At 45.7% G+C, this 13,840-nt stretch overlaps 1 protein-coding gene across 1 annotated transcript; it reads left to right on the top strand.

The window, feature by feature from the left end:
• Positions 1–3,006: 3,006 nt before the first annotated feature.
• Positions 3,007–10,778, top strand: LOC149326823 (uncharacterized). The gene is made up of 3 exons (XM_089564688.1): positions 3,007–3,221; positions 4,209–4,358; positions 10,346–10,778. Exons 1-3 carry the CDS (start codon positions 3,214–3,216, stop codon positions 10,776–10,778), a joined length of 591 nt encoding a protein of 196 aa, XP_089420814.1. The 5' UTR covers positions 3,007–3,213.
• The last annotated feature ends 3,062 nt before the right edge of the window (positions 10,779–13,840 follow it).

The raw sequence follows: 13,840 nt of genomic DNA, 5'->3' as shown, positions 1-13,840 counted from the left end.
TACTTGCCTTTATACGCAGACACACTGGGCCAAAGCGACTATTCAGTTCTAGTCGTTTCGCATAACTTTTCCGCCACAGCATTGCTAAAGCGGTTACCGAAGGAGATTAGAAAGATTTTGTGTGCCAAGCAAGGCAGACGTCTCTAAGAAGTGTGCCTAGTCTTAGGAGCACAATGTATAAGAAGAAAAATTGCGCACTTGCTACTCTGGATTGTAGCGGTCGTATTACAGGAGGCTCGTAAAGGCTCGGCTAGACGAGCTGGTATAGGTTCTGCCTATGCCTAAGTTGTGTGCTGCTTTGCAGACGTAGTTGTATGCAGCAGTAAAGGCTGACGTACATATGTCCTCTCACAAGGCTTATTCATTTCTCGGGATCGCCAAATATAAATACTATCCTCTGTTATGGTGACACTTAGCCAGGCGAAGCTTAGGGCTTGTCTTGGTTATTTATTGGTGCACACTGTCAATCCTATAAGGGATTATAACGGGAAAGGCAAGGTTGAACATTGTTAATAATTAAGCACAATAAGCAAAGCTAGCTTATTACAAACGTAACCATACAGCGTTGTGAGATTAAGATGCTTAACAATAAACTCCAAAACAGAAATAAAAGGTAATAAACTTTCAAATACACGGTGCAACAATGCAAATGGAGCACTAAACAGAGAAGAGATACTGTAAGTCAATGATTAAATATTCTGAAAATAATAGGTAAAAATCGAGGGAAATGGAACGGAGGAACATATAATAATACTCATACAATGAGCATCATCTGCGGCTGCCGGGAAGGCGGGTATATATTCGAAAATACTTAAAGCATTTATTTCTTATGCAATCTCGTTTCGAAAAGGGCTACAAAGGCATTTAAGGATGAGCAGCTTGTGATGGTTGGGTCAAGGGTATCCATTTGCGTATGTTTAGTGGAAAGAATGAGTGTTTAAAGCAGTCGGTCCGGAAAGTGTACTAGTTTAATGTATGGGAGTGTTTATGGCGCGTGGGCCTTGTATCCTTAAAGGATAAATATTTAGAAGTGTCAATATGCAGCTGATTATTGAGTAACTGGTGCATGAATATAAGACGTACTAGTTTGGCTTCCTTCTGCAAGGTAAGAATACAAGTTTTATGGGGTAGGTGAGTTGATGAATCAGTTTGACTATATTTATTAAAAATGAATCTGATTTCCTTTCATTGTGCTTGTTCTAGTTTACTCACGTGTTGTTTAATAAAGGGAAACCAAAAAATATTAGAGTACTCTAGAATTGTCCTTACAAGGGTATTATAGGCTAATAGCTTTATCTCTTGGATGTGATATGATATGCAAGGATGTGATATGATTTATATGGGAGTTCCATCTAAGGTCCTGGGACATGATTAAACCGAGGTATTTTTGTTCAACAACTTGGGGGAGTAGAATATTATTAATAACATACTGAGGGGCAGATTTTTTAATTTTCCTGGTTATTTATAGCGCGGCGGATTTTTTTTTTTACGTTTAGGTTCATTTGCCAATCGTTCCACGATTCATTTACTGCTTAAAGGTCGACGTTCAGGGCTACATTGTCGGCGGTTGAGCTGATCTCACGGTATATTATGCAATCATCGGCAAAGAGCTTGATGTCAGAGCAAATATTTCATACTAAGTCATTAATTAAGATGAGGAGCAAGACAGGGGCTAATACGCAACCTTGTGGCACTTCGAATGTTACAGACACCAAGTTCGAAGGTCCCAGGCTAAGTAGGACGTATTGCGATCTGTTTGTTAAATAGTCTTTGATCCAAGTAACTATGGAGCTAGTGCAGATTCCAGCTTCATTATTAAATTACAATGGGATACGCGGTCAAATGCTTTCGCAAAGTCCAGTAGTAATAGGTCTATTTGTTTTTGATTATCGATAGTTGAGGATAAATCATGAACTAGATAAATAAGCTGGGTAGTGGTGGACAATCCTCTTCGAAATCCGTGCTCTAATGGTGATGTGTTCCCGTTCCAGGTATGTCGTTATGTGTTTTAGGATGGTGTGCTCCGGGAGTTTGCAAGTGGTGGAAGTGAATGAGATGGCCCTGCAGTTTGCGACATCATCTTTGTTTTCGGATTGTGCATCGATATGATGTTTTCAATTTTCCACTTATTCGGAAGAGTGCAGGATGACAATTATTTCGTAAAGATTATACACAGATATTTAGTGTCCATTCGGCACATCTCTTAAATAAAGAGTTGGCAGGTTGTCTGGGCCTAGTCCTTTCTTTGTGTCTGAAGCCAGCAGTAAATTTAGTATTCCTGACTCAGTCACAGTGAGCCATGGCTATAGCTGCTTTTGGTTGAAAGCAGTTGTTTAGAAAGGTGGCAGTAATACGGTTTTTTTCTCTTGGGCTTTCAGGTCCACTCTTCTTAGGGATATAGCCCCAGAATTTCCTGGGCGAGCGTGTCAAAAACTAAGGAAGAGTTTATGCGAAGTAGAAGCTTCTGCCTACTTTGATTTTCGATTTCATGGTTTGGATGGACGTTGTAAGTTGATTTTTGTCTTGTAGATTTTGCTTCAGTTGCATTCGCAGTCTTTTCACCTTTTGCTTGGCGTGAATGATGTCCCGCGTAATGCATAGATTTTTTTCTTTGTCTTCTTTGTTTTAGTTGGAAGCAAACACTCAATGCAGTGTAACTTTCCATCCTCATTGAGTCAATGCTCATCGAACTGAATGCAGATCGACGGTTGTCACACGGCCACTTTCAAGCGCAATCGAGCTCGATCCCGCTTGACTCGATGCCGACTTCTCAAGAGTACTTGAGGCTCCAAGCGCAATCGCAAGCACTCTCGCCCTCACGAAGCTATAAAAATAAACACTAGGCAACAAAACAAAACCACAATTGTTGTTGTTGTAATTGATTAAAATGCAAGACAGAACATTCTCAGGCACTATGCCTGCTTATACGAAAACATATTTATAAATAATCTCGGCACCACGCTACAAGCTTCGCCGTCCCTCGTCAGCTCGTCAGTGTAAACAAAGATGGCGTCCTCCGGCTCGTCGACGCGCAAACTCTAGAGCGAGCGCGAGACAGCCGCTCTTATAGACTGCTGGCAAGACCGCGTCGACGACTTGCGGCGCCAGAAGAGGAACGCCGCCGTCTACGCGGAAATCGCGGAGGTGTTGCGGACCCTTGGCTTTGATAGAACGGCAGCAGAGGTGCGGCACAAGATTAGAAACTTGACGCGAATGTACCGGCAAGTAAACTGGCGTTTGCTACGAAGCGCTTATTAGCGGGCCTGTGCATGTTAACGACGCAGCATTTTTAGACGGCCTTCAAGTACGCAGGCTTTGGCTTTTTCACCTGCGCCTGTTCTGTTTCGTTGCTTCGAATTCACGCTTCACGAGATGTCATTGCAAGTCTTTATTCATTTTGAAATGAAATCTTTATTTGCCATCAAATACAGATGGGGGGTTGTGGAAAAAAAGCGGTCCTTGGGCAGCTTGACGGGTCCACAATCCCTTATTTTGGCAGAGTGGCGGCATCACATAACATATTCTTGATATGCAAACATATACATACATTTTTAATGTGATACAGACTTAGTACTCGTAAACGAAAACAACAGAAAACAACAAAAAGAACAGAAAACAACCGCGGAACTCACTTCTACAAATCCAAACGAAAACAACAGCAAGGTTAGATAACATTACACAGAAACCAAATACATCTGCCGGAGGTCCTTGTAGGTTGCCGTGAAAAGGTCAAAACGGACAGAATTATAATAATTCAAAAGCGTTGGTATTGTGTACTTAAGGCACTGTTTCCCGTAACTTGAACGTGACATTGGTACTGACCAATCCTCGAAGTGTCTTGTAAGGTAACTTGGAGTTCTGTCCTGTAATTGGGATATGTTACGTTTTTTGTTGATATTCCTGTGGATTTCTTGTTTACATACATGGCTTAAGCGATATCTATATAGATTGTGAGCTGGAATTACACCAGAGTTGCTAAAGAAAGTTGAGGTGGAAGCAGTATAAGAAACATTATATGTCTGTAACAGGTGGATGTGTTCAATATTAGTGTATGTGTAGTGTGGCTGGCGTCTGAATGTAAAATCTGGCAGGCTTAATTGTTTCTGTTTACTATACAACTAATGACGGCTTCTCTTGTTGCTTTTAAATGCACATTGCGCTGCCATTCAGCAGTTATGTAAATTTGTGCGACTTTCCATCCTTTTTAGCGACATCAACCAAAACGGAACTACCACAGGATCGGGCGCCATCCAATGGCCCCATTACAGCCGGATACATGAATTCTTGGGGTCGTTACCCATGAACGACCCCTCGCTCGTTCAGGAAACCCGGTGTGCTGCGGGAGCCACTGTAGAGGAGGTATGTAGATCAAATTGTAGATCAAAAATGCTTCCCTTGACAATCAAGCCTACTTACAATTCAAAGAGTTATACGAGTCTCATGGTTGCTCCAACGTAATCACCACACCGACAAGAATTACACCAAGTTACCAAAGCATTCTTGATCTGTGCGTTACAAGTTTCCCTCGTGAGAATGTAAAATCAGCCACCCTGGCCTGCAGTTTAAGCGATCATTTGCCAATATATTGTGTGTTACTCTGCAAACACACAGTCGCCCCAGAACACAAAGTACTAATTAGAGATTACTCCGAGTACAATGTTAACAAGTTTAGGGACATGCTGATAAATGTTGACTGGAACATAATTTTGGAGCTCTCGAACCCCGATGCCACTTACGACGCTTTCCTTTCATGCTTTGTATCTGCTTATAACAGATGTTTTCCCCTCAAGCCCCGAAAAAAGAACAAAAAAGTACGAAAGCCCTGGATTTCTCATGAACTGTTTCAAAGAATCAAACAGAAAAGCAGAGTTTTCCAAACATTCATGCAAACAAAAGATGAAAGTGACTTTCACGCATTCAAGAAAGTACTAAATCTGCTAAATTCAGATATAAAAAAGCAAAGATCGAATACTACACACATAAATTTACACAGGTGAACGGTAATACACGACTGGTATCGCAAACAATGAGAGAGTTAATCTATAAGAATGCAGAAACAAAAAAAGTGAACTTTCAGAATGCCGATCTGTCTGAAGCAGAGATTGCAAACCTGTTTAATGAGCATTTTCTTACTGCTGGTGCTCCTTTAGCCGACGCAACAAATGCACCTTCTTCTACACCTTGGGAAAATTATGTCACTGCAAGCAACCCGAATTCAATATTTTTGTCCCCCACTGATTTTAGCGAGGTGCAAGATGTAATTATGTCTCTAAAAGACGGTTGTGCATCTGGCACTGATGAGGTCAGACGAAAACCACTGAAGGCTGTGAGTCAAATAGTTAGTACTCCTATTGCACACATCTGCAATCTTATAATGGAAAAGGGAGTTTTCCCAGCCAAAATGAAACTTGCTCGTGTGACGGCTATACATAAGGGAGGCTCTTTCGATGACGTGAACAATTACAGGCCGGTCTCTGTGCTTTCTGTATTTTCCAAAATAGCTGAGCATAATATAAACAAAATGCTTGTTGGATTTCTAACCTCGCAAAATATTATCGTAAGGCAACAGTTCGGCTTCCAGGAAAACAAATCGCCAGAAACAACACTACTTGGAATAAAAGATGAAATTCTGCACAATATCGAAAACAAGGCACTAACTCTGGGTATATACCTCGATTTTAGAAAAGCGTTCGACAGTGTACAACATGATATACTAATAAAAAAGCTTCAGCATTACGGTGTCAGGGGTACAGCTGGGACTCTCCTCATGAGTTATTGAGCTTCACGTGAGCAGTATACTGTTGTCAATGGTGTATGTTCAGAGACAAACACTCGGTTGTATGGTGTACCACAAGGGTGCATCCTAGAGCCAGTCTGATTTCTCATCTATATTAATGATATTGTAAATATACCGGGTGCCTCAAATTTGGTTTTATATGCGGACGACACAAATGTGTTCTTTTCGGGAAGGGATTTAGATGCGCTGTTCAGGGAGGCAAACAATTGCATGTTGGGGTTAACCTCATCGCTGGGAAGTAACCGGCTCGCATTAAACATAAACAAAACAAAGTATGTACTCTTTCGCTCCAAAGGTACGGAAATGTATACAAATCCATGTTTAAAATTTATTGGCCTGGACATACAACAGTCTACTACCAGATTTCTATGTGTGACATTCCATGAAAATCTCTTATGGAATGCTCACATCCACACACTTAGAAGTGATCTCTCTCGTGCCTTAGGCATCTTAAGCAGACTGAGGTGTTACCTGCCAGCTTCTATCAAACGACTGGTGTACTAGTCTCTTATACATTCACGTTTTAGCCATTGCTCTCTTGTGTGGCAAACCACGACGAAAACAAATTTAGATTCCCTACTATCAATACAAGAAAGAGCAATACGCGCTATCAGTAACTTAGAGCTGTAAGGAATACTCCAGGAATAGATCCTAAGGAATACTCCAAATGCCTCAGTTCTACAAATACAGACTAAGCCTGGAAGTTTACCGCCAATACCGGTTGGATAAATCTACCTTTGAAACAAAATACCAGGAAAAAAGAAGTGTGTACGATTTAAGAAAGAGCACCATAGTCAAGCCCCGAGCTCGAACAAACTATGGACATCAAAGATTAAGCTGTCAGATAGCAGATTTATTAAACAGCTATCCAGACATTCATGACCTATTAACCGAAAATCTTTCATTAAACAGGTTTAAGAAAACACTGAAGGGATTATTGTTAAAGGAAGACTAGTGTGTCATGTTTTCATGTTTTTCTTCCTGTTTTCAATTTTGTTTCATGTGCTTCAAGTTCGATAGTTTACATGCATTTTATGTTTGGAAGTGTTTTGTTAACATGTATTGCTAGTAGAAGTTGCTGCACTTATTCTTGTACTCCGTTCCAGTACATATTCTTGCACTGTAAAAAAAGATATAGTAAGGGGGTTGGGGGATACAGTTTCATCTAAGACATTTCTCTGCATGTAAACTCTGTTGCAAAGTCTGCATGAGTGTCAAACCGCTGCTTGCCAGCCACAGGGTGGCGTGACCTCGTCAGGCACTTTTCCGCCTTTTGTAACGTCCCCCAAGACAATAGTTTTGTATTATTGTCTTGAATAAAAAATGATTGATTGATTAATTGAAATTTAAGATTCGCAAGGCACTTGCCAAAAAAGTGGTGCTCTATCACTTTGTCACCTTTTCATATACATCACCGTGAACTTTGGAAAATGTCCTTTATTGGAGTAGCTATGATCTTGCGGTCATGAAATATGTGGCACACTCCAATGCTAAATAGAAATGCCAAGGTGACATCCCGTACAAAATGCAAACAGCCTGACATTAGTAGTCTGTCTTTTAGAACTGCTGCACGTTGCATAGCACACAGCATGTGCTAGGTTGCATTTGAACCATAGTAATGTTTATCTCTAGTTCCATCCTCTCCGCATCATATTTGTTAGTGCTGTCATCCTGTCTTTTAGCGCTACAAAGTATCAACCACCTTACGTTTCAAGTGTGGTCATGATGTCAACAGAATCTGCAATAGATGGCCCCTGAAAGCATTTGCTGAGGCAGTAAGTAAAGAAAACTTGTCCTTGGAAGAAACATTGCCAATGTATTTCGAAAGCCTGATTCCTTCTCTGAAACGTATCTGAAGCCTGAAACTTCTCTCCACTAGATGGCAAAAGAATATAGGTGTGCCAGAAACAAAATCTGTCTAATATTGTCACGGGCCGTCCAAACGAAGCGGGTCGTGGGGGCACAGGATGACCAGGACCACAGGAGAGCAGGCGCCAGAGACAGTCCAAGGGCTCGCAGCCGAGCTCACGAGCGATTCCCACCGAGGCTCTTCCTCTTTGCAGGCGATCGGCTCCCCGCTAGTTGAGGATGACGTTAAGTAGGAAATCACAATTAACACATATGACACTGCTCCCCTCCCGAAAGACGCATCGTCCCGATGCGCACAGAGGGAAAATCAAGGCTGAAAAGTATGCATAAAGCGCGAAGAGTTAGCCACGTGCTCCGCGCGGTCACAATACTCTTTGAGGCGAGCAACGTGAACAACTTCCGAGGCAGGCGGGCGGCGGGGCACCCGCGTTACGATCGGCAGCACTTCGTAATTTAACTCGCCTATACGGCGAATCACCTCGCACGGGCCAAAGTATCTTTTCAGCAGCTTCTCGCTAAGGGCATGGCGTCGAATTGGAGTCCACACTCGCACGCAATCACCAGGATTGAATTTAACATAACGATGGCCTTAGTTGTATTGGCGAGCACCGACTCGTTGGCAGGGCTTGGATGCGAAGGCGAGCCAGCTGTCGGGCTTCTTCCGCATGTTGGGCGACGAGTTCAGCATCGGCGGGAGTGTAGACGTCTGGCTGGTGGGGCAGCATAGCGTCGAGCATGGTAGTGACTTCCCTGCCATGCACCAGGCGACTGGCGTATGCGATGACACGCTCGGCGCCGTTCTGGTGCTGGATCAAGACGGTCCCTAGGCCCGTGTTACTAGCGTCAGTGTGTACCTCAGTCGCGGCGTCCTGAGCAAAATGGCCTAGTACAGGGGAAGCCTGCTGGCGCCGTTTTAGATGGCCAAATGCAATCTGCTCTTCATCAGACCACTGGAAGTAGACGGACTCTTTCCTGAGGAGAGTAAACGGTGCGGCGATATCCGAAAAGTTAGGACAAAATGTCAAGAAAGTGCAGAGGCCCAGAAATCTCCGCACAGCGTTCTTGTCCAACGGCGTCAGGAAGGAAGCGACGGCCACTGTTTTATCGGGATCAGGATGGACGCCCTCGTGACTGACGACGTGACCCAGAAACCAGTTCGTCATAGGCAAACTGGCGCTTCGTTGGCTTGAGGATGAGGCCGGCGTTTCTGATAGCCTGCAGGACTGCTTTTAGGCGAAAGAGATGTTCATGAAACGTGCTTGAAAAAATGACTACATCAAGGTAGACAAGGCATGTTTGCGACTTGAGGCCGGTGAGCACGGTGTCCATAACGTGCTGGAAGGTCGCTGGAGCTGTACAGAGTCCATCCAGGGTGACGAAAGCAGTCTTCTCTCTGTCGCGCTCATCCACTTCTATCTGCCAATACCGGCTTTTAAGGTCGATGGATGTAAAGTAACGGACATGACGCAGGCGATCAAGGGCGTCATCGATGCGTAAAGGTGGATATACATCCTTCTTCGTGACTCTGTAGAGGCGCTGGTATTCAGCACAGAAGCGAAGGGTGCCGTCTTTTTTCCTCGCCAGCACCACCGGAGCAGCCTACGGGCTGTGAGTTGGTTGTACAGTGTCATCAGCCAACATTTCGCGCACTTGATGTTGTATGGTTTCGCAATCTTTTAACGAAACCCGATAAGGTGACCGACGAACAGGGTGAACAGCGTCGTCGGTAATTATTCTGTGCTTTGCTATTGGTGTCTGGCGAACCCCTGGTTACATAGAAAAGTAGTCGCCGAACTCATCCAGCAGAGCGATGAGCTCGTCTCTCTCCTGAGCAGAGAGTTGCGGTGCAATGCTGACACCTAAAGCCGGCGCCGAGTGCTTGGGAGGGAGCGGACAGGAAGGAGCCGCAGACAGGGTCTCGGCGTCAACAGGGGCGTTGAGGCGCTCGATGAGGCCGATTACTGTGCCCTTGGTGAGGTGCTGCGGTGTGCTGCAAAAGTTGGTGACGAGGACTTCGGTGCAGCCAGAGTGACACCTCTAGCAACACCAAAACCCCGTGTCAAGAATCAGCTGCACATTACCCTCAAGAAGAACTTCGCCAGAGGTAACCGGTGCGGACTCGACCAGCAGGAACACGCTTGAGTCAGGCAGCAAAGTCACGTGGTCCGCTAAGATGCGCGCCTCGGAGCTCGGCGTGTCAAGACAAGGTCGACAAAGGGTGAGGCGACCGTCGGCGAAGGTCGATAACAGCGCCGAACTCGGTCAGAAAATCCATACTGAGAATAATATCTCTCTAGCAGCGCTCCAAGACGACGAAGGTTACAGGGCACGTGAGACCGTTAATCTCAACACGAGAAGTGCAGCGGCCTACCGTGGTGACGAGGTGGCCTCCGGCGGTTTCGATTTGTGGGCCATCCCACTACGTGAGCACTTTGCGAAGGCGGCGGGACAGCTCCCCACTTACAACGGAGTAGTCGGCGCCGGTGTCGACGGGGGCCGTCGTGGCGTGGCCATCGATAAGTACACATGACAATATCACTGTTTCAATTCACACCAAGTCACTAGAGACATCCTTGTTTCACACACGCAGAAATGATTCCACACTTCTCACCTCTCTATGGAGCAAATATATTAACAGGCAAAATAATAAATTGTTGCTTCTCTGTTCTATATGATGCGGATCATTGTTGACATGGTGGTGGGCACCAACAACTGTGGCGCTGAGGATGCCAACCCAGCACTGGCGTCTCAAGAGCACACGTTGAACGCGGACGACAGCCAGGTCGTTGAACGTGTTGCGGCCGAATCCGTGGCCACTGAAAAAGGAGGAGCTGAGGGGCAGGCAGGCATCCGCGAGCAGCAGCCCAGAAAAAGGATGCGCACTGCTTCTTATTACTTCAGACAAGCTTTGCTCACGGAGCAGAGGATGCCGCGTGAAAGCTTTGAAGCGTGCCACGCCAGAGAAATGGAGATGAGGCAGCGGCACTTGACCCTGCAAGAAAAATTGGTTAATGCTGTCACGAAGTTTTTTGAATACATGAGAATTTTTTTTAACCCTTCCAGGCTCCATTTTTTGTTTTCACTGAAATCAATTATTTTTTCATCTAAGTAGTGTATTCAGGAACGTGAAAGACCAGCAGGTCAGTTCTTACAGCGATGTGGAGAATTCCATACGTAGTGACAAATTTGTTAGAAATAATAACATCAAAAGGTTCTCGTGTGTCAGGTAAACACCCTAGGGATCGTGGAATCGCTTTGTGTTTGGAAGATTCATATTATGCTCGAAAACTGAGCAAAAACAATCGATGTTTTCACTCGCGGCAAAATCTGTCTGCACAAAAACGGCAGAGAAAGTGCTACCTAGCTCACTCTTTAAAAAATATTATTTACTGCATTTGCTACATGGTACAAAAAAGCAACTTATTTGCAACAAGAAAGGTACTCTATTTGGCAGAAATAATGAAATCACTGTTAAGTCCTCCAGTTTCTCAGAAAAAGCTGTAAGTTTGCCGCTTACACAATTGTGTACAAAGCGCCTGAAAGGGTTAAGGGCACAGGGTTAGCCATATGAATTCCATGGGTATTTATGCATAATTAAGACCTATTTTATTGGTAACTATACCACACAGATCATTAGGTTTAATTTTAATCTATTTGCCATTCTCTCAGCGAATTTTTACGGTTTTCTGACTTTTTCAGAGTTGTATGTTTGTATTTTGGCAATTTTTACTTTGCCTACCAGTTTTCTTTTTGTGCTAGTTTTCAGACTCGTCGGTTTTCTTGATGTTTTACCCCTGCTTTCATCCCAGCAAGTAGCGCCGTGCACTTTTTTATCTTTGTGTGACGTTTTCTTCAAGGCAATGTGCCGTATGTCATTATTTGATGTGACTCCAGTTTTATAAATTTTGTTTTTCTACCTTGCTGTTGTGCATTTGTTGCACTTGTTGTAGTGCCTGTGCGATGTTGCGCAGCAATTTGTGATATTGAAGGCAATGTTAACCACATGCAATATGACATCATCTGATGTGACTCCAGATTTTGTCTCTTTTCTTTTTCGTGCGAATTTTTTGCATTTGTTCCAGCGCCAGAGCAATCTTGTGCAATGATTTGTGGTACTCAAGAATGCGTTAACTATGAGTAATATTAATTTATCTAATGTGACTCCTTCCGATTTTATGTCTTGTTTTGTTTTCTTTTTTGCTGTTGGCTGTTGCACTTGTTTCAGTCCATGTGTGATGCTGCGCAGCAATTTGTGATATTGAAGGCATTGTTAACCACATGGCCGGGCAAGCCTCCCTCTCTCTCTAACCTCCGCCCAATCTCCCTGACATCATGTGTTGGTAAGACCCTTGAGCGAATGGCCCTGACTCGCCTCTCTAATTTTCTCGAGACGAGGGAGTTCTTCCCTCATTCTCTCATCGGCTTCCGACGCCACGTCTGTGCACAGGACATGTTTCTGGTTCTCCAGCACACGTTTCTGTCACCTACCCCCTCTCAAATTCACGCCCTTGTGACCGTCGATGTTCGCAAAGCCTTCGACGGTGTTTGCCACGACCACATCCTTTCCCAACTCGCCTCCCTAGACTGTGGCTCCCGCATGTACTGTTATATCCGCTCATTCCTCTCTAAACGTGTCGCTCGCTTTCGAGTCGACACCTATCTGTCCGACCCCCACAACCTCACCCGAGGCACTCCTCAAGGTGCGGTTCTCTCTCCTACCCTTTTCAATCTTGCTATGGCCCCTCTCGCCTCCCAGCTAGCTGAAATTCCCGACCTGCATCATATATTTTACGCCGATGACATCACTCTCTGGTGTTCATCTGGATCTCCCGGTCACGTACAGGACACCCTGCAACGTGGCCTAGATCTCATCGACTCCTTTCTCACCACCGCTGGCCTCTCTCCTGCTCCTGAGAAATCCGAGCTTCTCCTTCTCAGCCATTCCTCCTACCAGCGCTCACACAACCACTTCGTCTCTCTCCACCTTTCTGGCTCTCCCATTCCTGTCGTCACACAGTGCAAAGTTCTTGGCTTCCCTTTGCATGCGGCTAAGAATGTGCAATCCCTTCACCGCGCTGTCACCACCTGCCACTCTGTAACTCACCTCCTGCGGCGCGTGGTCACTCGACGCTCAGGTCTCCACGAGGCTCACGCGTGCCGAGTTGCCCACGCGCTGGCCCTCAACAAGGTCTTGTACTTTGCACCCTACGCTTCCTTCACTCAGACTCAACTTAACGCTCTCGAGACTGCTCTTGTGGGCCTCTACAAGGCAGCTCTCAACCTTCCTATCACTACCTCTACCACTAAGCTCTTTGCCACAGGCCTCTTCCATCCTCTTCGTTCTCTTCTCAGTCTCCATCGTGACTCGCAGCTTGCCCGGCTTTCCCTTACCCGTCAGGGTCAGTGGTTATTGACTCAAGCGGGTATCTCGCCCATTCCAATCTCCCCGTTTACCTCTCCTATTCCCACCCCCGCCCCCAATCTTCGTATCCTTCCCCTCCCGACCAACATGTCCCCCGTCCTGCACGCCGGACGTCGTCATGCGGCCGCACAGCACCATTCCCCTCTCTTTGATACCCAGGGTGTAGCTTACACGGATGCCTCCTTCGTGGCTCCTCGAGGTTCCTGCGGCTACGCCCTGTACCATCCACACCTCCCTGCTCCTGAAACCCACACCAGCGGGCCGTATCTACACCCTCCAGACGCATTGTCCCTCGAGGTCCTCGCCATTGCGCATGCCCTCCAGTCATTTTCCCTCCTTCCCTCTCTCCAAGAGTACACAGTCTATTCGGACTCACAAGCCGCTATACACCACATACAGAAACGCACCCTGACCCCTTCTCTCCAACAGGAGGTCGAACGAGCGGTCTCCGCACTGCAGCCTTCCATCGTTTTCCTCCGCTGGGTCCCTGGGCATTCAGGGATTGACGGCAATGAGCTGGCCCATCAGCTCGCCCGCGACACACTTTTCCGGGCACCGTTGATCCCCTGGCCCAAGCCCTCGGAGGACGGTGGGAGACTCACCCTTCGCCGCACCATAAAAGAGGTCTACCTTGAGCTCCGCCTCGACAAACGCCTTTACCCTCCCCCTCATCCATCACTCACGGTGCCGGAGTCTCGCCTTCTTCGGCACATTCAGATGAATGCAGTTATCACCCCGTCCCGCCTCTTCCT

Source organism: Amblyomma mixtum, chromosome 10 (assembly GCF_055824585.1).
Source record: "Amblyomma mixtum isolate Tamu chromosome 10, ASM5582458v1, whole genome shotgun sequence".
NCBI classification, from domain to species: domain Eukaryota; kingdom Metazoa; phylum Arthropoda; class Arachnida; order Ixodida; family Ixodidae; genus Amblyomma; species Amblyomma mixtum.
This window is presented reverse-complemented; position numbering and strand designations above follow the sequence as displayed.